At 40.6% G+C, this 21641-nt stretch overlaps 1 protein-coding gene across 4 annotated transcripts in view; it reads left to right on the top strand.

Annotated features, from left to right (window-relative positions):
* HMGCLL1 (3-hydroxy-3-methylglutaryl-CoA lyase like 1) overlaps positions 1 to 21641 on the top strand; it is a 140171-nt gene that overhangs the window by 25916 nt on the left and 92614 nt on the right. For 3 of the 4 annotated variants that reach the window (XM_068558158.1, XM_068558159.1, XM_068558160.1), the window contains exon 2: positions 21516 to 21596. In XM_068558158.1, the coding sequence (XP_068414259.1) occupies positions 21516 to 21596 (81 nt within the window). Of the gene's footprint in view, positions 1 to 5012; positions 5018 to 21515; positions 21597 to 21641 lie in introns of all 4 variants that reach the window. The other variant, XM_068558157.1, reaches the window with a different exon arrangement.

Raw genomic sequence — 21641 nt, forward strand, 5'->3', positions numbered from 1 at the left:
CCAAGATATGATCTATCCTGGAGAATGTTCCATGAGCACTTGAGAAAAATGTGTATTCTGTTGTTTTTGGGTGGAACGTCCTATAAATATCATTTAAGTCCATCTTGTTTAATGTATCATTATAGCTTGTATTTCCTTATTTATTTTCATTTTGGATGATCTGTCCATTGGTGAAAGTGGGGTGTTAAAGTCCCCTACTATGATTGTGTTGCTGTCGATTTCCCCTTTTATGGCAGTTAGTATTTGCCTTATGTATTGAGGTGCTCCTATGTTGGGTGCATAAATATTTACAATTGTTATACCTTCCTCTTGGATCGACCCCTTGATCATTATATAGTGTCCTTCTTTGTCTCTTGTAATAGTCTTTATTTTAAAGTCTATTTTGTCTGATATGAGAATTGCTACTCCAGCTTTCTTTTGATTTCCATTTGCATGGAATATCTTTTTCCATCCCCTCACTTTCAGTCTGTATGTGTCTCTAGGTCTGAAGTGGGTCTCTTGTAGACAGCATATATATGGGTCTTGTTTTTGTATCCATTCAGCCAGTCTGTGTCTTTTGGTGGGAGCATTTAATCCATTTACATTTAAGGTAATTATTGATATGTATGTTCCTATTCCCATTTTCTTAAATGTTTTGGGTTTGTTATTGTAGGTGTTTTCCTTCTCTTGTGTTTCTTGCCTAGAGAAGTTCCTTTAGCATTTGTTGTAAAGCTGGTTTGGTGGTGCTGAACTCTCTCAGCTTTTGCTTGTCTGTAAAGGTTTTAATTTCTCCATCAAATCTGAATGAGATCCTTGCTGGGTAGATTAATCTTGGTTGTAGGTTTTTTTCCTTCATCACTTTAAGTATATCCTGCCACTCCCTTCTGGCTTGCAGAGTTTCTGCTGAGAGATCAGCTGTTAACCTTATGGGGATTCCCTTATGTGTTATTTGTTGTTTTTCCCTTGCTGCTTTTAATATTTTTTCTTTATATTTAATTTTTGACAGTTTGATTAATATGTGTCTTGGTGTGTTTCTCCTTGGGTTTATCCTGTATGGGACTCTCTGTGCTTCCAGGACTTGATTAACTATTTCCTTTCCCATATTAGGGAAGTTTTCAACTATAATCTCTTCAAATATTTTCTCAGTCCCTTTCTTTTTCTCTTCTTCTTCTGTGACCCCTATAATTCGAATGTTGGTGTGTTTAATGTTGTCCCAGAGGTCTGTGAGACTGTCCTCAGTTCTTTTCATTCTTTTTTCTTTATCCTGCTCTGCAGTAGTTATTTCCACCATTTTATCTTCCAGGTCACTTATCCGTTCTTCTGCCTCAGTTATTCTGCTATTGATCCCATCTAGAGTATTTTTAATTCCATTTATTGTGTTGTTCATCGTTGCTTGGTTCTTGTTTAGTTCTTCTACGTCCTTGTTAAATGTTTCTTTCATTTTGTCTATTCTATTTCCAAGATTTTGGATCATCCTTACTATCATTATTCTGAATTCTTTTTCAGGTAGACTACCTATTTCCTCTTCATTTGTTAGGTCTGGTGTGTTTTGACCCTGCTCCTTCAACTGCTGTGTGTTTTTCTGTCATCTCATTTTGCTTATCTTACTGTGTTTGGGGTCTCCTTTTCACAGGCTGCAGGTTCATAGTTCCCGTTGTTTTTGGTATCTGTCCCCAGTGGCTAAGGTTGCTTCAGTGGGTTGTGTAGGCTTCCTGGTGGAGGGAACTAGTGCCTGTGTTCTGTTGAATGAGGCTGGATCTTGTCTTTCTGGTGGGCACGTCCACGTCTGGTGGTGTATTTTGGGGTGTCTGTAGCCTTATGATGATTTTAGGCAGCCTCTCTGCTAATGGTTGGGGCTGTGTTCCTGTCTTGCTAGTTGTTTGGCATAGGGTGTCCAGAACTGTAGCTTGCTGGTCGTTGAGTGAAGCTGAGTCTTGATGTTGAGATGGAGATCTCTGAGAGATTTTCGCCGTTTGGTATTACGTGGAGCTGGGAGGTCTCTTGTGGACCAGTGTCCTGAAGTTGGGTCTCCCACCTCAGAGGCACAGCCCTGATGCCTGGCTGGAGCACCAAGAGCCTTTCATCCACACGGCTCAGAGTAAAAGGGAGAAAAAATAGAAAGAAAGAAAGAGGATATAATATAGTGAAGTAAAATAAAGCTATTATAAAGCAAAGCTATACAGACAAAATCTCACCCTGAAGCATATACATATACACTCACAAAAAAAGAAAAGTGGAAAAATTAATATATCCTGCTCCCAAAGTCCACCTCCTGAATTTGGGATGATTCATTGTCTATTCAGGTATTCAACAGATGCAGGCACATCAGGTTGTTTGTGGAGTTTTAATCCGCTGCTTCTGAGGCTGCTGGGAGAGATTTCCCTTTCTCTTCTTTGTTCGCATAGCTCCCAGGGTTCAGCTTTGGATTTGGACCCGCCTCTGCATGTAGGTTGCCTGAGGGCGTCTGTTCCCTGCCCAGACAAAACGGGGTTAAAGGAGCAGCTGCTTCGGGGGCTCTGGCTCACTCAGGCCGGGGGGAGGGAGGGGTATGGAGGAGGCGGTGCGAGCCTGCAGTGGCAGAGGCCGGAGTGACATTGCACCAGCCTGGGGCGTGCCGTGCGTTCTCCCGGGGAAGTTGTCCCCGGATCATGGGAGCCTGGCAGTGCCGGGCTGCACAGGCTCCCGGGAGGGGCGGTGTGGAGAGTGACCTGTGCTCGCACACAGGCTTTTTGGTGGTGGCAACAGCAGCCTTAGCGTCCCACGCCCGTCTCTGGGGCCCGCGCTGATCGCCGCGGCTCGCGCCCATCTCTGGAGTTCGTTTAGGCGGCGCTCTGAATCCCCTCTCCTTGCGTGCCGCAAAACAAAGAGGCAAGAAAAAGTCTCTTGCCTCTTCGGCAGCTGCAGACTTTTACCCGGACTCCCTCCCGGCTAGCTGTGGTGCACTAACCCCTTCAGGCTGTGTTCACGCCGCCAACCCCTGTCCTCTCCCTGCCCTAGCCTCAGCTCCCAGCCCCGCCCGCCCCGGCGGGTGAGCAGACAAGCCTCTCAGGCTGGTGAGTGCTGCTCGGCGCCGGGCCTCTGTGAGGGAGTCTCTCCACTTTGCCCTCCGCACCCCTGTGGCTGTGCTCTCCTCCGTGGCTCCGAAGCTTCCCCCCTCTGCCACCCGCAGTCTCCACCCGCGAAGGGGCTTCCTAGTGTGTGGAAACCTTTCCTCCTTCACGGCTCCCTCCCACTGGTGCAGGTCCCGACCCTATTCTTTTGTCTCTGTTATTTCTTTTTTCTTTTGCCCTACCCAAGTACGTGGGGAGTTTCTTGCCTTTTGGGAGGTCTGACGTTTTCTGCCAGCGTTCAGTGGGTGTTCTGTAGGAGCAGTTCCACGTGTAGATGTATTTCTGATGTATCTGTGGGGAGGAAGGTGATCTCCGCGTCTTACTCTTCCGCCATCTTCTCTCTCTCCCCCTCAAAGCACACCTTTTTATGGAAAATTGCAGCATGGCTCCTGTCCCCCAAATTCCTCTTCCCCTTTTGCCTTGGTTTCTTCATAATACTTATCACTATGTATTTTACTTTTTACTTTAATTTTAATTAAAAAAATTTTTAAATTTTTATTTTATATTGGAGTATGGTTGATTTACAATGTTGTGTTAGTTTCAGGTGTACAGCAAAGTGGTTCAGTTATACATATACATATAAGCATTCTTTTTCAGATTCTTTCCCCATGTAGGTTATTACAGAATATCAAGTAGATTTCCCTGTGCTATACTCTAGGTCCTTGTTGGTTATCTATTTTATATATAGTAGTGTATATATGTTAATTCCAAACTCCTAATTTATCCCTCCCCAGACCTTTACTCCTTTTTCTTCTTCTTCTTTTTTTTTTTTTTGGCCACAATCTGTAGGCTCCATGAAGGGTGTTTTGTCTGTTCTGTTCACTGCTATATTCTAGTGCTCATCAAATGAATGGACAAAAGAAAGCTCAGCTCATCATTACTCCCAGAATTCCATGGGGCCCTTAGTAAGTGGTTACTGATAACTATGATCACAGCTCTTCCCCTTCCAATTTAGAGAACCTCCTAGAGATTTGGCACACTGGTAGGTATTTGGACCCTCAGGATCAAGACTCTTGATACATTATCTTAATATATCAGAGCGAGTAATGCCAATGGAGACTTTCTACTCTACCCCACCCTGCCCTAGGTAATCTGTTCAGCAGAAACACGGATATTCCTTTAAATCACAGGTTATTGTGTACTTTAGAAAAGCAGTGGTCCAGGTGTTTGGCCCACCATTCTTTGGTCGAAGCTTCCTCACCCCATTCAGCTCCCTTTCCAAGTGTTTTTGAAGGCTTCCTTTGCACAGTTTGAGTGCAAATAGTGATTCTAATTGTCCTCCTCGGAGCTTCCAGGAGCACTATGGATAGTGGATTTTTGTTAGTTTCCAAAGCCATAATATAACTTCTGTGAACTCTGGTTGGATGAATCATACCTGTTTATTTATTCCACAAGTGTTCACTGAACATGGTGTGTATGTCAGGTGTTCTAATGACTGGGATACAGCAGTGAACCCTCAAGGGGCTACTTGTCTAATAGGAAGAGATAGACGGTAGACAGTAGACAAATGAACGGATACATGTACAACATGCTAGGTGGTGATGAATGCTAGAATCATTATAAAGATTCAGGGTGAGAAAGTGGAGAGGAGTGTTGTTGTTGTGAATTTTTTTTCGTATTATATTATGTAGACTTTTCAGAGAGCAGATGCCTGAAGGAAATGAGCCACAGAGATGTACAGGGGAAGAGCAGTCCAGTGGGGGTGGTGTGAAATGCCCAGGGGTTCAAGGAGCAGCAAGGAATTCAGTGTGGCCAGAGCTGGGGTGCAGGAGGGGTGGGCAAGGAGCTCAGGAAAGGGGTTCCGTGCAATGTCATGGAGGTAAGGATGGGATTTTTCTTTAATGGAAATGGGAAGTCATGGAGGTTACTGAACCAGAGGAGTGATGTGATTGGATTTCTGTTTTAAAAGAATGAGCCTTGGAGAGTGGGTGTCAAGAATGCAGACAGACATAGAACCAACTCTCCACCATCCCACCCTTCCTTTCTTTGTCCTGGAATAAGAAACTAAGATCCGGGCTTCCCTGGTGCAGTGGTTAGGAATCCGCCTGCCAATGCAGGGGACACGTGTTCGTGCTCCGGTCTGGGAAGATCCCACATGCCGCGGAGCAGCTACGCCCGTGAGCCACAACTACTGAGCCTGCGCGTCTGGAGCCTGTGCTCCGCAACAAGAGAGGCCGCGACAGTGAGAGGCCCGCGCACCGCGATGAAGAGTGGCCCCCGCTCGCCGCAACTGGAGAAAGCCCTTGCACAGAAACGAAGACCCAACACAGCCAAAAATAAATAAATAAATAAATAAATAAATAAATAAATAAATAAATAAATAAATAAATAAATAAAACTAAGATCCAATTTGCTTGTTACCCCCTCAGATACTTTTTAGGCATCAGTCTACCACATAGAAGAATGCCCATTTTGTTATTTGTATCAATCTGTGTGCTTTGGGAATAGCTCATGTGTTACCACCCACTCTGGTGACAATCCTGTGTTTTCTACATCGATTAAATCTCTGCAGATCCATCTGCTACCCCCCCCCCAAAAAAAAAAAAAGAGTGGGAGGAGCAGACAGACCACTTATAAAGCTCTCCCAGTCATTCAGGGGAGAAGTGATTATTTTGAAGATAGAACACGGTTTGCTTGTTGATCTGATAAAGGGTATAAGAAGAAGAGGGGCGTCCAGGATAAGTCCATGCGTAGGCTGGCATTAGGGTTTATCTTAGTCTGTTGGGGCAACTATCATAGAACACCATAGACTGGGCAGCTTGTAAACCACAGGAATTTATCTCTTCTAGTTCTAGAGTCTGGAAGTCCAAGATCAAGGTGCTGGCAGATTTGGTGTCTGGTGAGGTCCTGCTTTCTAGTTGGTAGACAGTTGTCTTTGCACTGAGTCCTCACATGGCGGAAGTGGAGTGGGAGCTCTCCAGGGTCTCTTCTATAAGAGCGCTAATCCCAGTCATGGAGATTCCAACTCTCATGACCCAATCATCTCCCCAAGGCTCTGCCTCCACCTGCTATCGCATTGGTGATTCGATTTCAACATATGAATTTGCAGGGATGGGTGGGGGGAACAAAAACATCCAAGCTATAGCAGCAGTTTAAAATAAAAGATAGGCCATCTACTGAGATGGGGAAACCTGCAGGCGGACAGGTTGTAGGAGAATTAACTAAGTCTTAGGTTTTGACATAAGTATTCTCGGACTTGAGCAAGTAGGGCCCCTGCCTGGGCTCCATGCCTCTACTGGCATAACTTTTACAAAACTAAGTCTCACTCCACTGCTTTAGTTTTTCACAGTTTATTTCATATTTTGAATGTGCCAAATGGTATGGTTTCTGAAAATTCTGACAGATTTTGAGGTCAAGAAGCTTTTCCATTCCATTAGCTTTAGTGACATTTAGAGTAATCAGTGTCCTCTAAGAATAATGACAAAATGAGTAATTGAGTTACTTTAAGGCATTGTGAAGTCTCTTTTGCACAAGGGTGTGGGTCCACTTATACCTTGTGCTGTGGTATGAATGTCTAACCATCCATCTGCCAGCTCTGATTGCACAAAAAGATCTACATTAAAAAAAAAAATGTAGATCTCCTATACCCCCAAACTACTCTTTGAAGTTGAAATGAAGCTCCCTGGGGTGAAAGAAGAAATTAAAATCTAGCTCGTGAAGAGGACAGAGGGCTTTTGGGGTACTCTTGCCTCCGAGCATGTGATGCCAATCAGAAATATTCATGTATTTAATTTGCCTTTTAAATTCGTATTTTTTCCATAAAAACATTTCCAACAAGTAAATAGCTGTGACCGCCATGCTCGATTATGGCATCATGCTGCCAGGTTTTGAATATGAGCACTTATTTACCCTCATGATGAAGTGAGTGCCCCTCTGTTGCGTCTTAAAGGTTCAAACTGAGGTTGACATTGCCAAGTAGAACAGGATGGGTGGAGTTGGTGGTGTCAGCACTGGAGGTGGAGAAAATTGTTGGCGGGCTCCAGAATGGGATAATGTCTCCAAAGTGTTTGGAGCTCCTTGCTGAAAAGACCTTGAGTAATTTCCATGTATTATTTGGGTTGTATAAGGTAATCTGCTCTGCTATCAACCATGAATCCTTTCATTGCACATTTTAAGCAAAGTAGGTCCATTTTAAAATGATAAATGGAATGATTTTAAGCTATCCTACCTTTCAAAATATTAGAAATACTTTCTGTGTCTTCAAATTAGCCTTAAGAAAGGCAAAAGATAAACATGGATTGGGTGTTAACCCCTCACCAAGCACTGTGGGAAATGCTTTATATTCACACCCTCATTTAATTTTCACAGAACAAAGGGCCAAGTTCCATTTGGCTCAGAGGAGAGTCAACTTCCCACTTTAAACAGAGGAGAATGAGGACAAGTAATTCAGTGATTTTCTCAGGTCTGAGCATCGGGACAAGGTGGAGCCAGGTGGTTTGCTTCCAGGAATTTTTTGCCACCACTCCGGCTGGCTTACTACACCTTCATTTTTAAGGGACTTCTGAGATTTGCTTCAGTAGTGGTGTTAGAAACAAAGCTACTAGAGTAACTAAGGCTTTATTTTAGGAATGTCTTCACTAGAGTAACACTTTTTAAATTTGATCTCCATCCCGAAATGGGCTTTCTTTTCTTTGACCAAGTTCTAGCATAGGGTCTTGCATATGTTAAGTGTCCAATCAAAGTTAAGTGAGTGAATCAATGAACAAAAAATGATTGCCTGTACCTCTGATGAGTCTAATGGCTATAATAGGTACAGCACTAAGCTTGGCTTTGCCACAACTCTTTATAGCTATTATGATCTCCATTTCATAGAGGAGCGAAGGAAGTACATAGTAGTGAGAAGAACATTTCCATCACACCAGGGATGGCAAATAGATTTTTGTCTTTGGTGCTGGGTTCAATCATTGATAATAGTGGATGTCTGGAGCTAGATAGTGGTCCCTACCTGGACTGTAGTATCTAACTGATGGTATGTACCTGGATCAGAGATATTGCAGGAGATGGCTATACTGCAAAGCCAGGAGCCCGTACCAGGACCCATTGTGAGAAACTGCCATGTTTGATTTACTCTTTTCCACTCTGAGTCTGAAATGGAGGAGTGGTCGTATTCACGCCTGACATTTTTGGCTAATACAATGTCCTATGGAGGTGGGTTTTCTATGGTATTCATCAGACTATTTGATGCTTTGAGTTCTGTATTGAGTATTGCAGTCATTTTTATTTTGTTTTGTTTGCTTTTGGATGCCTGCAGTAAAAAACAACCCCAAAGACCCCTGAATTACTTTTACAATTTCTTAATGCACACTTTTACAATTTATTAATGCACACTGAGTAGCCTTTCATACTGTTAGAATTTTGATTAACTCTTCATTGATGTCGTAGAATGGTGTGATGTTCTGCAGAATGTCCAGATAGTTTAGACCCCTTGAAATATGCCAGATGGTAGGAGAGTTATTATAGCCCTGGGAAAATTCTATAAACATCTAATGTTGTTTGTCCCAAACAAATGGGAATTATTTACGGTCTCCTTTCCATCAGTTATAGAAACCAATGCACTATCCCGAACAGTGGCTACATACATGTACCTGAGGCAGTGTTAATTTGTTTTTGCAAAGATACCACTACTGGCACAGAAGCTACAATTGGGGTTGAGTTTGGTAGTCCACTGTACTGGTGATTAAAGGCGGTTTATCAGAGAGCAGGAAAGTGGTTGCTAGGGGCTAGAGGGTGGGGGAAATAAGGAGAGGTTGGTAAAGCAAAGAAACTTTCAGTTATAAGATGAATACTGTCTGAAAATCTAATGTGTAATGTATAACATGGTGACTGTAGTTGGTAACACTGTGTTATGCAATGGAAATTTGCTAAGAGGGTAGAACTTAAATATTCTTACCAAAAAAAGTGAGTAAATATGTGAGGTGATAGATGTGTCATTTAACTTGATGGAGGAAATCCTTTCACAATGTATAAGTATAACAAATCATCACAATATGTACTTTAAGTGTCTTAAAATTTTGTCAATTAAACCTCAATAAAGCTGGAAAAATAAATGGATTTATGATGGGGTCATCACTTCTACATCCTTTTCTTTAGATACTTGAGGATGGCAATAATCTCTGCCATTTCTCCAAGATCTCCCAAAATGCTTTTTATTTCTTTTTTCCTTTTTCTCCTTTTTTTTCTTTTTTCTTTTCTTTTCTTTCCTTTCCTTTCTTCTTTTTCTTTTCTTCTCTTTTTTCCCCTTCCCCCCCACCCCCTTTTCCTTCCTCCCTTCCTCCCTCCCTTCCATCCTATCTTGGCTGAATGGGAGGAATGAACATTTTCAGAGGCTTCCACTTGCCCTTATGATTATGACAAAAACAACTCCCGTGATAGGTCTTATAGGTCAAGGATTGAATGTATGGTTCAGGATGTTCCAACTATCAAATACGTCTATTCCAATTATATGTTCAGGGACTGGAAATTACCATGGGGACATAGGAGCCCAGGACTCCCTATATTATGTGGTCCCTCTACTCTCCATTCTAACAAGGGAGCATAATGACACTTTGGGTCCCGAGTATCAATGTCAACTTGGGCCCCGTGTCCAGGAGGCTGTAATGTTTGGTATCCCCTTTGCACAGTGTGCATTTACTCAAATAAGTGGCTGTAGGTCCCTTTGGGAAGCATTAGATGTATTACTGTAAATAGTTGCTGTAGCAGTACAGGATCTGGGAATCTGGCTTTTTGTTCAGGCAGTTGGGTTTTGGTCTGAAAATTGGCTCAGATACGGAAACCAGGCAAGGGAATTTTTATGGAGGCAGCTAACCTCAGCTAACTGGTCAACTACATCCTCGGTTTATTTCAATTGTATAGATCAGCGTGCCTGGATCTGAAGACATTTCAGGCAGGATACTTGTATTCCAGAGGCCAGTCTTGTGCACTGTAAAGGTTCTAGCAGTATTCCCTGATCTCTACCCACTAGTTGCCAGCAGTGCCCAGTGATAGTGACAATCAAACGTGTCTCCAGACGTTGCCAGATGTCCCCTGTGGGGGAAAACTACCCCCAGTAGTGCGTCTTTTAATAATCTTTAAACATTGCTGTTGGTTTCCAGGGAATGTTCATGTCAAAACTACTTCATGGTTGAGAACCAACTGAAAATAACCAGCAAGGTAGCTCCCAAATCCCATTTTAGAGACTGCTTCCTCAGTTCACTTCTGACACCAGTTTCCTTAGGTCTAGCTCCCAGGAAACAGTCTCGGATAAAGATTTGTGATCAGGAAGTTGTTGCCCTTGATTCAGTACCTGTGGGGAAGTAAGGGCAGTAGGACCAGCAGAGGGAGGCCTGAGTCCATCCTGCAGGCCTCTTCTAAGGTGAGTTGTCCTCCCTCAGGCAAAGGAGCTGGGCTATTATGTCCCTGCATCAACCACTCAGTGGATGATCATGGGGAGGGGACATGACTTGGGGTAAGGTGGATTTCTTTAGTTGAGGGCAGTTCCTGACACAGGGCTCAGTGAAATGGCATCGGCTGCCAAACCTCTAGCTTCTGGGAATGTCTCAGTCCTGAAAGGGGTATCTGGGCAGAACATCCATTAATAATAGAAACAAAAATTTCCAAAGATACAGACTTTACCTAACTTCACTAGCATATGGTAGTATCTCATCCACCTCTTATTCTGCCACCTTTAGCACACAACAGTTCATCAAATATCAAATATCAAAAACTGGTTACACATCATGAGGTGTAAGACACCACACTTTATTATTTAGATCATCTGTTTTGGTGCTAGTGTATATAACCATGCAAATACTCATGCATTCCAATTGATTTTTGCCAATCAGAAAATACATATTACGTAAGGGAGTGTTTTGATGGAGGGGCTTCATTAAGATCTGAAAAATTTTATTTAGAGTCTGAATGGATTCTGTGGATGGCTGAATAGGGTTATTGAAATTAATTAAGAGCATTATAAAGCTGAAAACTCATGGTATATCTATGATATGATTTCCCATTTTGTTATTGTTATACAACCAACATGGCATAAATAAAAAAAGTCATGTAAAGCAATATAATGGCTTGTTGTTAATAATAACAACCTAAATTTAAATAACTATTTAGAACAATGAATTGTGTCTTCCTAACCAAATAATAAGTCAAGCTTCCCCAGCAGAAGCATTGCTGTACCACTTGGGAGTATAAACTCTAAAACTCTGACAAAATTATATATCCCAGTAGTTTTTTTTTTTTTTTTTTAACTTTGTGGTTGTAAGGTCATGCTGCTTGTATAACTAGCTTAATATAGTTAGTTGCATTTTTATTTTAAACCACTGTTTTCAGAAATTTATTCTAAAAATATTTCCATGATGAAACTTGGTATCTTATATGACATACTGCATTTTATCCTCGGAGATTCAGCCTGTCCAAAAATATCCATATATTTTCAATCAATTTTACTGCTTCTGTGTTTGCAAAAAGCAAAGCAATCTTAGTGGTTTCATAAAAATTTTATTAGTGAAGACCTTGAGGAAAAGGAAACTTTTCATACTTAAAGTATTTCAAGTCAAACATTTTCTTTTGATTTTCTAATTAACACTTTTATTACTATCCTAAACTTCAGTTAAGTAATACTGATGATAGTCATGAAAAATCTATAGATTTTTCCATAGTTTATTTTGTTCGATCCTTAAGTTGCCTTGAATGCAGGAATAAATAATGGTATTTCTTGAAAGTAAATAATGTCAATAAAAGTCACCATTTAAAGAAACATAACTAGGTATGCGGGGGTCTTGTGCTCTATCAATACATGGAAGTTTTTCTCTTCTGAACTTTCACGTTTATGTTAATGCTTCTATAGTATGTTTTATTGAATTCTCTCATTAAAAATTGCTATTCTTGATTTCTTCAATTTGTTTCTTCTTACATGTGCTTCATCTTACTTTTGTTTCTCTAATTCTATTACTATCTACATTTCGTAAACTATTTACAAATGCTTCATCTTACTTTTGTTTCTCTTATTCTATTACTATCTACATTGCGTAAACTGTTTACAAAATCTATTTTAATATCCTCTATTTTCAGCTCTCATACACTATCTTATATAACAGTTATTTTTTTGTATTAAAACAATAATTAATGGATGATTATTAAATACATATGTATACATTTATTTCTCAAGACATTTAAAAATGGAATTTATTTAATTAGGAAGTGAATTATGTGGCGCAGATGTTAACAGCCTTATTTTTTATTTTAATAAATAATTTTGGATGATTTTATATTGCCATCATTCTACTACATTTCAATCTGCTATATATGACAGAAGCCCCTTATATAATATTCTTATGCTTTATTGTGACTCCTCTTGATTTATTTAAGTGTTCATAAAAATTTATATATTTCCAGAGGGAATTCATATTTAATCATGTTATATATCTACACTAACACTCAGTACTAATTTTCCATCTGGTGCCAAGAACGAATATTAGTACACATACATACAGAGGATTGTTCACATTTTAGAACTTGCTTTTAATCTCTGTTAAAACATTGACCAAATGCATTTGGGAATGAAGTAGTGCACATTTTCTTTCTGGCTTCCCAATAATTGCTAAAAGGTAAGTGGATACCTTCCTTTACCTTTTGATTCAGGAAAATAAGATGTGTTATTCATGGAGTTTGACTTAGTCATCTATTATAAATTTATTTTCACTTGGCTACAAATAAATTCTTCTTAAACTGTCAGAGATTGCCTTTGAATTGGGCAATTCAAATAGCTTGGGGCACAGCTATTCTGAAAGAAAGGTTTCAGATATCAGCTTTGTTGATTCAGCCCTTCATCCCAGAAAGGCACCCAGGGAGAGAACCATCTTTAGACTGCTCCAGAGAACCAAGGTTCCTGTGATAATGCTTTATGTGTTTCTGACTATGTTTCATTAAAAGATAAATTAATATCTAAGAAATAAAAAATAGCACAACGTGGATGGTTTACCATTACTGCAAGATGCACTATGTGCATATGTCAGATGAGATGGCAAAATGAGATTCTTTTGGAAAAGTGGAAATCTAATGCAGTGAAATTAATCCAGTTTAATTTCAAAGGAAAATCATGCAGTTTCCTGATTCAGACATTTCATCTGTGTAGTGGGAGCATTTGATTTGGTCATTGTAGCAGTTCTCCAGGAGAATACTGGCTATGAAACAGGGTATTTCAATATCCATAAAGACTTTTTTTACACATAGAATTACTCCTCAAGAAATGAAGTGAGTAGAACATATAAAATTCTGTTTAGAAATTTCTACTGTGGATGGTATCATTTTCCTAGGGAAAAAGAAGTCGTGCTTGTAGAGTGAATAATGAGGAATCATATCTGTCACCACCTGGAGGGTTGATTGTATATATAGAAGCCACCCATTATGGGAAACTATGCATATACACACATATATATGTGTATATGTATTATATAATATAATAACATACACACACACACACACACACCCCTTAAAGATTTCAAAGAAGTTCCCATCAAAATATGCCTTCCATTTAATTTTATGTAAGATTGAAAAATGTGAGTTAAAGCAGCCCATTTATGTTCTGCATGAAAGAATGGTTCATTATTACTTTTTCAACCAAAGCTTTTTCAATAGTTGGTGATGTATTTAACCTCATCCTAAAGAAAACTAGAATAGGAGCCAGGGACCATAGTTAGGTAACCTTAGAAAGTCATTTAATCTCTCTTTCAGTCTGCCTACCCCACAAAGTAGCTCCACAGATGAAATGTAGATAGAAAAGTGCTTTGGAATAATAAAGCAACATATAAATGCAAGATAGTATTGCTTTGGTTGTTGCCCTGTGAAAGTGAACCATTAGAAATCTGATGCCAGATGTGAGCATACATTCAGCCATATAACTTGGCTTTTTTAAACCCCCATTCTGGATAATACATCTTTTGTTGTTCACTAGTATCATACACTACTCCACGTTAAACAGGATACAGTGAGCTCAGTAACAGGACTTTTATTGCCATAAAAATAAATTTAGACCAAAGACCTGTTTAAGGATGATTGTGCTCACTTCTGCAAACTAGAATGCAATTCCTTGGAACTTATAAGTCATTCATCAACTCTTATATATGCAATGTATAAGAACAGTGCCACGTCCCCAGTGACCCCAGTCCCAGAAGGTAACACACAGATCACTGTGCCACTAAAATGTAATCTTGTTATGGGCAGAGATTTTTTGTGTGGTTGGATCATTTCCATATATCCAATAGCTATAATAATGCTGGCTAATAAGTGTAGTATTCAATATAAATGAAAGGTTAACCTTGCTTTTCTAAATTTTAGATGTGGATTTGTTCATTCATTCAACAAACAATGTTAATTAAGTGCTTAGTATATGTCCATCCTGAAAGTTTATAATGAAAAATGGCAAACAGGCAGGCAAAGAAGTAATTACAGATCTATTTTAAAATAAGTCTCTACAAAGTGTTATTGGGTCATAGAAATGAAACTATGGCTGACTCTTGAACCACAGGGTCTGAACTGTGGGGTTCCACTTATATGTGGGCTTTTTTCAATAGTAAATACTGCAGTGCTACCTGATGGGACATGTGGTTGGTTGAATCTGTAGGTGTGGAATCACAGGTAGGGAGGAACTGTGGATGGGAAGCAGTTGGGTATACATGGAAGGCTGACTGTAAGTTACACACAGATTTTCGACTGCACAGAGGGCTGGCGCCCTTAACCCCTGCATTGTTCAAGGGTCAACTGTACTTAATTCTATAGGGGGAGGTCAGAAAAGTCTTGAGTAGATGACAGATTGAATCTTGGTTAATAAGTAAGCATTTTGATTGAGGACAGTAATTAAGGTAATCATAGTGTTGAGAAATGATTCTTCATGGGTGTCTCACATTTCTGCATATTCTACTAGTTCCTTTGGAAATATCTTTTCAAGGTGTTTGTGTAGCAGATGGCCTTGGGTGATAGTAGTGTGTCCTTTCGAAGCAAAGGGCAGACGTGCTTGTTGCCCCTTATGAAATGGTCAGGTTCCCCACGCACCATCCCTGCAATGCTCAGGGAACTGGTACAAGAGCTGTTGGTGCTCTGGCTACTGCTATTAAGGCGAGTAGTAAAGCCTCTTGTCTTTGATTCAAGAGTCGCATATCTTCTGCCAGCATCCAGAACACTGTGGCAGGGTTACTTATTACTTAGTATGTAAGGTAAAATCTCAGCCCTTCACAGGTTTGACAGTTTTGTTGATGGTGGAATGTTGAGAGAGACACTTCCTGGAAAAGGAAGAATGAGGGCTTTTCAGGTGGTTAAAGGGATTTGAGGGAAGTCCATGGGTATTGGTAACAAACATGCTGACCAGATTTTAGTCAACTGAGCAACAAATGGTCCTCTGCTTTATTGTCTAGTACAGATGAGGAATTGGGAAAGATGGTTGCTATCTGATCAGGGAAGTAGCTTCAAAGGCCGAGTGGTGCCCTGGTTGTGCTAACTCTTCTCAGAGATGGCGAACTTCCTTGGAGGTCTGCTGGTCAGCCACAGGTCCATCCATTGTGAAAAGTAGCACTAAGATGAGTCCTGGGTGGGCTGAAGGTTCTTTTCTCTCTGTCCATCAATAGTTACTGGGAGTGTAGAAGGAAGAAATTTGGCCAGCATTATTGGAAGAAGCCAGGTGAATCATAAGAACTTTGATTGGTTGAGTTGGGAGGTGATGGGATGGGATAATTAATGCTTGCTAATAAGGAATAACAGTAGTCGGACCTTCTTAGCCCATCCAGCAGTCTGTCCTCAGTAACTTAATACAACTAGAGATGGCAGCAAAAGGTCTGCTGTGAGCCTTGGCTGCTATACAGAAACTTTGGGGACATTTCACTGGGATGGACAAACTCCTATGTGAGGAGCCATAGATGAGTCATTGACTAGTATGTGGGGTACTGCTGCCCCAGGTTATGTATAAGGTGCTGGAAAGCAACCCACTAGAGAATGAGAAAGGACCCAAAGAATTGTAGATGAATTTCAGAGTCACCCTTGCTACTTTGCAAGACTCCCTTAGTCCTTGTATTGTAATTGGATGAAGACTTAAGAGATGGTATCTTGACAATGGAGCATGTGCAAGTTTAGCCCTTGACAGCCAGAGGGAAAAAAAACCAGTGATCCTGCTGGAAACCAACACAGCTATGGATGCTAAGGCCAGGGGTTCCCAAGGTTAAAATAGATGGCGTCAGGAATGATGATTTTTGCTGCCTGATACAGGGCTTCGTGTGGACCAAAGACATTGCAAGTTCATTGGATTGAGCCAGTGAGCAGCTGTTGTGCTGATTGCTCCCTTCTGCATCCACTCATCTTTCCCAACCTTCCTCCTTCAGTTGTTTAAGGAAAAAAATGATTACTGGTGCATGGAGATCATCCATCTGAGTGTGCTGGGGAATGGTGGGGAGAGCAAGGACTCTAACCTTCCTGGTTCTGTCTGATAAAGGCATCCAAATAACCATCCTATCAGTCCCATGGGGGTGGGAGTCCTGATTCAATTGATGGGGTTGGGCAGTGTTCTCAGTGGGAAAGGGGACCTGAAGCAGCCTTGTGGGTGGGGCCTTCATGGCCAATACACTCTCCTGTTGTTGCTTGCACGTCTGAATGTATAGTAAAAACTGATGTGTGTTGTGATTGTAATTCTATGTCCCATAAGTGCCAGAGGGGATCATCTCAATAGGAAGAGCTGCATGTAGTGAAGTGAACATAACTTTGGGGATCCCCAAATCCTCCTGACCTCTTTGAGCTCTAAGTCTCTGTGACTGGTGATTTTGCAAATATGAGCTTCTGTCAAAGTCAGGCAGCCTCTATCTGGTGGCACTTTGGGGGATTGTGGATCCCTTACTGCCATGACACAGCTATCCAAGTCTCTTTTAAAAATCAGCTGTTGGCTTGCCTTGGAGCTCTTTTTGAAACTGGACACCTGAGTTAGGGAAGCCGTTGTGATTCTCTGGCCCCTATTCCCATTTTGGGGGGTTAACTTGGAGTCAATGACTAACGAGGTTGGACATTTTCAACAGGCCACACTAATCAAATGGAAATTGTATATTCGAGAAAGTGGTTGGCCTGTCCCCAGTGCAATCTCAGCTTTACCCACAAAAAGTAACCCTTGCCCTCTGTTGCCTGTTCCACTGCCTGGAACAAAGCTGCCGGCTCAGTGGGGGCCCTTCTCTTCATGGTGCTTTTCTTAGCCTGGTTGGATGATGTTTTGGCCAAACTGAAATCTGATGATGACCACTGGGCTCCTGCAGTTGTAAAACCTCCCCAGCCACCATGCAGAACTGAAAGGGGATGTGATTGCTCTACTTGCCCAACAGAACTTGAGGCCATTGCCATGTTTTTATTGACTCTTGGGTCGGGGTCATTGGCCTAGCTTATTTGTCTGCCATTTGGGAAACTGTAGACTAAGATATTAAAGACACCTTTTGGGGGAGGCTATGAATTATGGCAATAAATTATGGCTGCTGGTGGATCATCTGAAGCCCATTCTCTGATGAGGCACACTGGAATCACGCTGCGGATCAAGCCTCCATCACCTATATTGTCACTGTTGCTGCCTGGATAAATCATAGCATTGAACACGGTAACACATCCATCATCATAAAATAGGCACAAAGTAAACAACGCTGAGCTTCTGATACAGAGGCCACTACAATATAGGATTCGTTCTGCTGGTTGGATCCAGGACCCTGGGGAGTAGTGGCATGGCAGAAGTCAATATTGCAGGTTCACCTTCTCCTGCTCCTTGAAGGTCTGTTGAGAGTAGCCTTAATTAAATGTTTTCTGAGATAAAAATGAGTGGATTTGGTTCCAGCCTCTGTTCATTAATCAGAGGGGCCAACAGAGTGGTTTACTAGTGGGAAAATTTGCCATAAACCAGGATGGTGTAAAAATGAAGAGTGGATATTATTGGGAAATAATTCTCCATAAGTTTATTGAATTTCTGTATTTCTTGCAAGCAGAGGCATCATTACCTTTGTTCCAGACTCTCTTTTCAAGGATTTTTTTAATGCAAAATAGTTTTGAATGATAGAACTAGTGTCTCCTTCTGGAGCCAAGGGGAAGTGTCTTTCTCTCAGATCAAAGGCAGGCATACTCATGGTCAAGCATGATAAACACAGTGTCCACCTCTGTCACCAAGGAACGATATGCATACTGCCCATTAGCAAAGGTGCAAGGTCCCTGTGCTTGGGGTTCCTTTTCTGTAATGCAACCCATTGTCTGGGCAAGCATTGTATGGTTCTCTTTTTTTCCTGGGATTTGGGGCTTGGGGAACCAGCACAAATCCTGATTTTCTAGCTACTGCTGTTGCTGTGAGTGATAAGCCATTTTTTCCTTCTCTGACCAATGAGTCTTGTGCCTTCCACCAGCATCCATGGCAGGCTCACTTGTTAGCTTGAAAGTAAGGTAAAATTTCAGACCCTTCATCATTTTTCACAATTAGGAGCTATAAAAGATATACCTATACCCTCAATGGTGTAAAAGAGTTGACATTTATTTTCATCTCTCTAAGGGACAAAATAATTGTTTCTTATAGGCATGGAATACTTATTAAAGCAGTGATTCTGCTATAGGTTCCTTCAATTTTTTTTTTTTTTTTTCTGTCTTTATCAGCTTCCAGGTCTGCCATACTCATCTGCATCAAGCTGGCTGGAGGGGAAAGAGCATGGAGGCATGTGCATGGGATATTTTCATGGGCCAAGCCTAAAAGCGGTACATAGCATTCACGTTCATGTTCCATCAACTGGAACTTGTTCAAATGTAACTCTTAGGGGAGAAATGAGGTCCAGTCCTGTGTCTGTGAAGATGAGAAATGGTTTTGGTGGAAAGTTTTACCCGCAGATAGAAGCTATTTCCAACCAGTAGTAACTTCATGTCTAACAGTCGTGAAAGTGAGCAGGACATGACTTTAGCATGACTAAAATCACAGGATGCATGAAGTAGAGTGTGGTAGAAGGTGAGAGGCTAGTCGTGAATCATCTTTTACTTTAGGTTGATAGATCTCTCCAAAGGTGACTGGTAGATTCTGAAGCATTTTAATCATGGAAAAACAAAATTAGGGAGAATACTTAGGAAGCTACAACAATAGACTGAGTAGAAAAGGATGACGATTTAAATAAAGCCAGTGACAAAAGAGATTCACTAATACAATCAACAAACAATTATTAAGTGCAAGCTAAGTGTTGGGTGTTGGGTATATGCCAAAATAGGACCAGTAATAAAGATACCAATTAGGTACCAATTAGATATAAGTGGTAAGAGAGATGGAATCAGATAGTAGGTGGTGGGAGAATATCTGAGGAGAGGAATGAGGCAGGGAAATCATGAGATCAGTTTTGCATCATTGAATTCTATGTGCTTGTACAACATTTAGGTGGATTTGCTCAGTAGGCATTGCATTATTTATGTAAAGCTGAAGTTGCTTAGAAATGTCAATACAGAGATAGTAATGCCCAGAATGACACTGAAAATACCAAGATAGGGCTCTCACATCACACATACTCAACAAGTATGTATTGACTTTGTTTATATATTTATTTATATGCTGTTTAAAGGGAAACTTGTTACTCTTTGAACTTACTGAACACATTATAACTTTCTTCTGATTTCTTGGGTATTCAGATAGAAGGAATACAGACCCATGACTAGAAGACAAAATGGGAGTGTTAGATTCAAGAAGAAATGTAAAATAATATCAAGTAAGCACATATTCTGCTTTGACTTAAATGGCTATAATTAGTGGGAGATTACACTTTAATTTCTTCAGATTGTTACTTCTGCCAGCTATAACAGCGATGCAAAGGAAGGTCCCAAGCTCTTTAATTGTACTCAGCATATTGTTATTACCTTAAAAAACACTATGTTCCTTTTTTGGGGGTTAAACACTGCTGTTTAATAAAGAAGTATTCTTCATCCATGTATACTCCAAGCTAATTGCTGTTGAAAATGAGTTTCAGGAAACAATCAGCGATAATGAGACCACATGGCTTTAAGATTGCCTAGTTTTGTTTTTGTTTTTTCATCCCTGCAGTTTTAGGACTGGAGGTAATAAGAAAGAGGAGTGAGCGTCTCTTCTTTACTCTGCCTTCCCATGCCATCCGTCTCCTTTATTGCCTGGTTGAAATGATGGCCACCCTGCAAATAAGGCATGATTTCATGATTTTCATCCAAAACTGAGCCTAAAGCTGAGGGACCCCATGTGTCCTCGCTCAAACCTCCACCCTCCCAACTGCATGCATCACAGCCTGCTCAGGAGATGCAGAGATGAGAATTCTTTTCCTTCTCAGTTAATTTTTGCTTATTGAACTGCCTGATTTCATGGAAATTGTGGAGGGTGGTATGTAAACATTGTAACAGGGATCATCTGGGTTCCTTTGCTGAGTTAATTAGCACAGAATGCTAATAAAACCAGGTAACAGCTATGGACCCTAGAAGGGTCAGGGAGCATTGTGCTGTGTGATGGAAACAAACTGGGCTGTGCATCCAAAATAGCCACTTCATCAGTGTATGCCCATGATTGTTACAAGGACAGAGTGAGACAATGTAAATTGGTCAGCCCAGAGTCATCATCCTTTATGAAAGGCAAGACAAAAAAATAACTTTGAAGTACAGGTCATGTTGATCTGGGTCAGTTCCATCAGCTATCCATTAGAAGACCTTGATGATTGAGTACCCACACTTAAAGCTCAGAGATACCAGGAGGTTATGTTTGTCCAGTCTGGAAAGATGTAGCCTACTGCCAATTTTAACTGCAATATGAAGTTGAGAAAGTCAGTTTCAATTTTTCCTGTTTCAAACTAGTGTCCTTCTAAACATGACGTGAGCATAATACTTAGTTTAGGAACAGAGGGGAATATCAAGGATTAGGTCCTCCTGTGGGGAGTTTGTCCTTTAGGAAGCTGCGTTTAGGTGCTGGTAGTGCTGTGTGACACAGACAAGAAATAAACAACACATCTTATTCTCTGACACAGGCCAGAAAACTGAATTCACACTTGGCAAGTTCAGGGTATGACATCTGGATGACTGTGCCTGGTAGAAGTGTGTTAATACAAAGATCTAATTTTTTAATGAACTCTAACAATGGTATGTTTATCATCACGCATAGAATTACTCAGCAGATTGTCTCTTTAGATCGAGTAAGTCACCTTCTCAGCAGTTTTATCTTTGAAATTCATCTTTTGGATTTTAATCATAATTAGACTGAATATCACTGGGTTGTAAAAAAAAATGACCTCATGTTACTAATAACATAAACTTGGTATTTGGATTATATCATTATATCGATTTCTTACCTTTCTTAACTTTCCAGGGTGAGAACTTAATCCAACAAAGTGAAATTGTTTGACTTTTCAAATAAACAAGTTTGATGATCTGTTATCTCTTTTTCTTGCCTTGTATTTTTCATTTTAGGAATCATCCCAGCCATCTGGACTCCCTGAATATGTTAAAATAGTAGAAGTTGGACCTAGAGATGGATTGCAGAATGAAAAGGTAACTTGATATTAATTTTACACAGTTTTTTAAAACTGCTAAATC

This window comes from Eschrichtius robustus, chromosome 12, assembly GCF_028021215.1.
Source record: "Eschrichtius robustus isolate mEscRob2 chromosome 12, mEscRob2.pri, whole genome shotgun sequence".
Classification (NCBI taxonomy): domain Eukaryota; kingdom Metazoa; phylum Chordata; class Mammalia; order Artiodactyla; family Eschrichtiidae; genus Eschrichtius; species Eschrichtius robustus.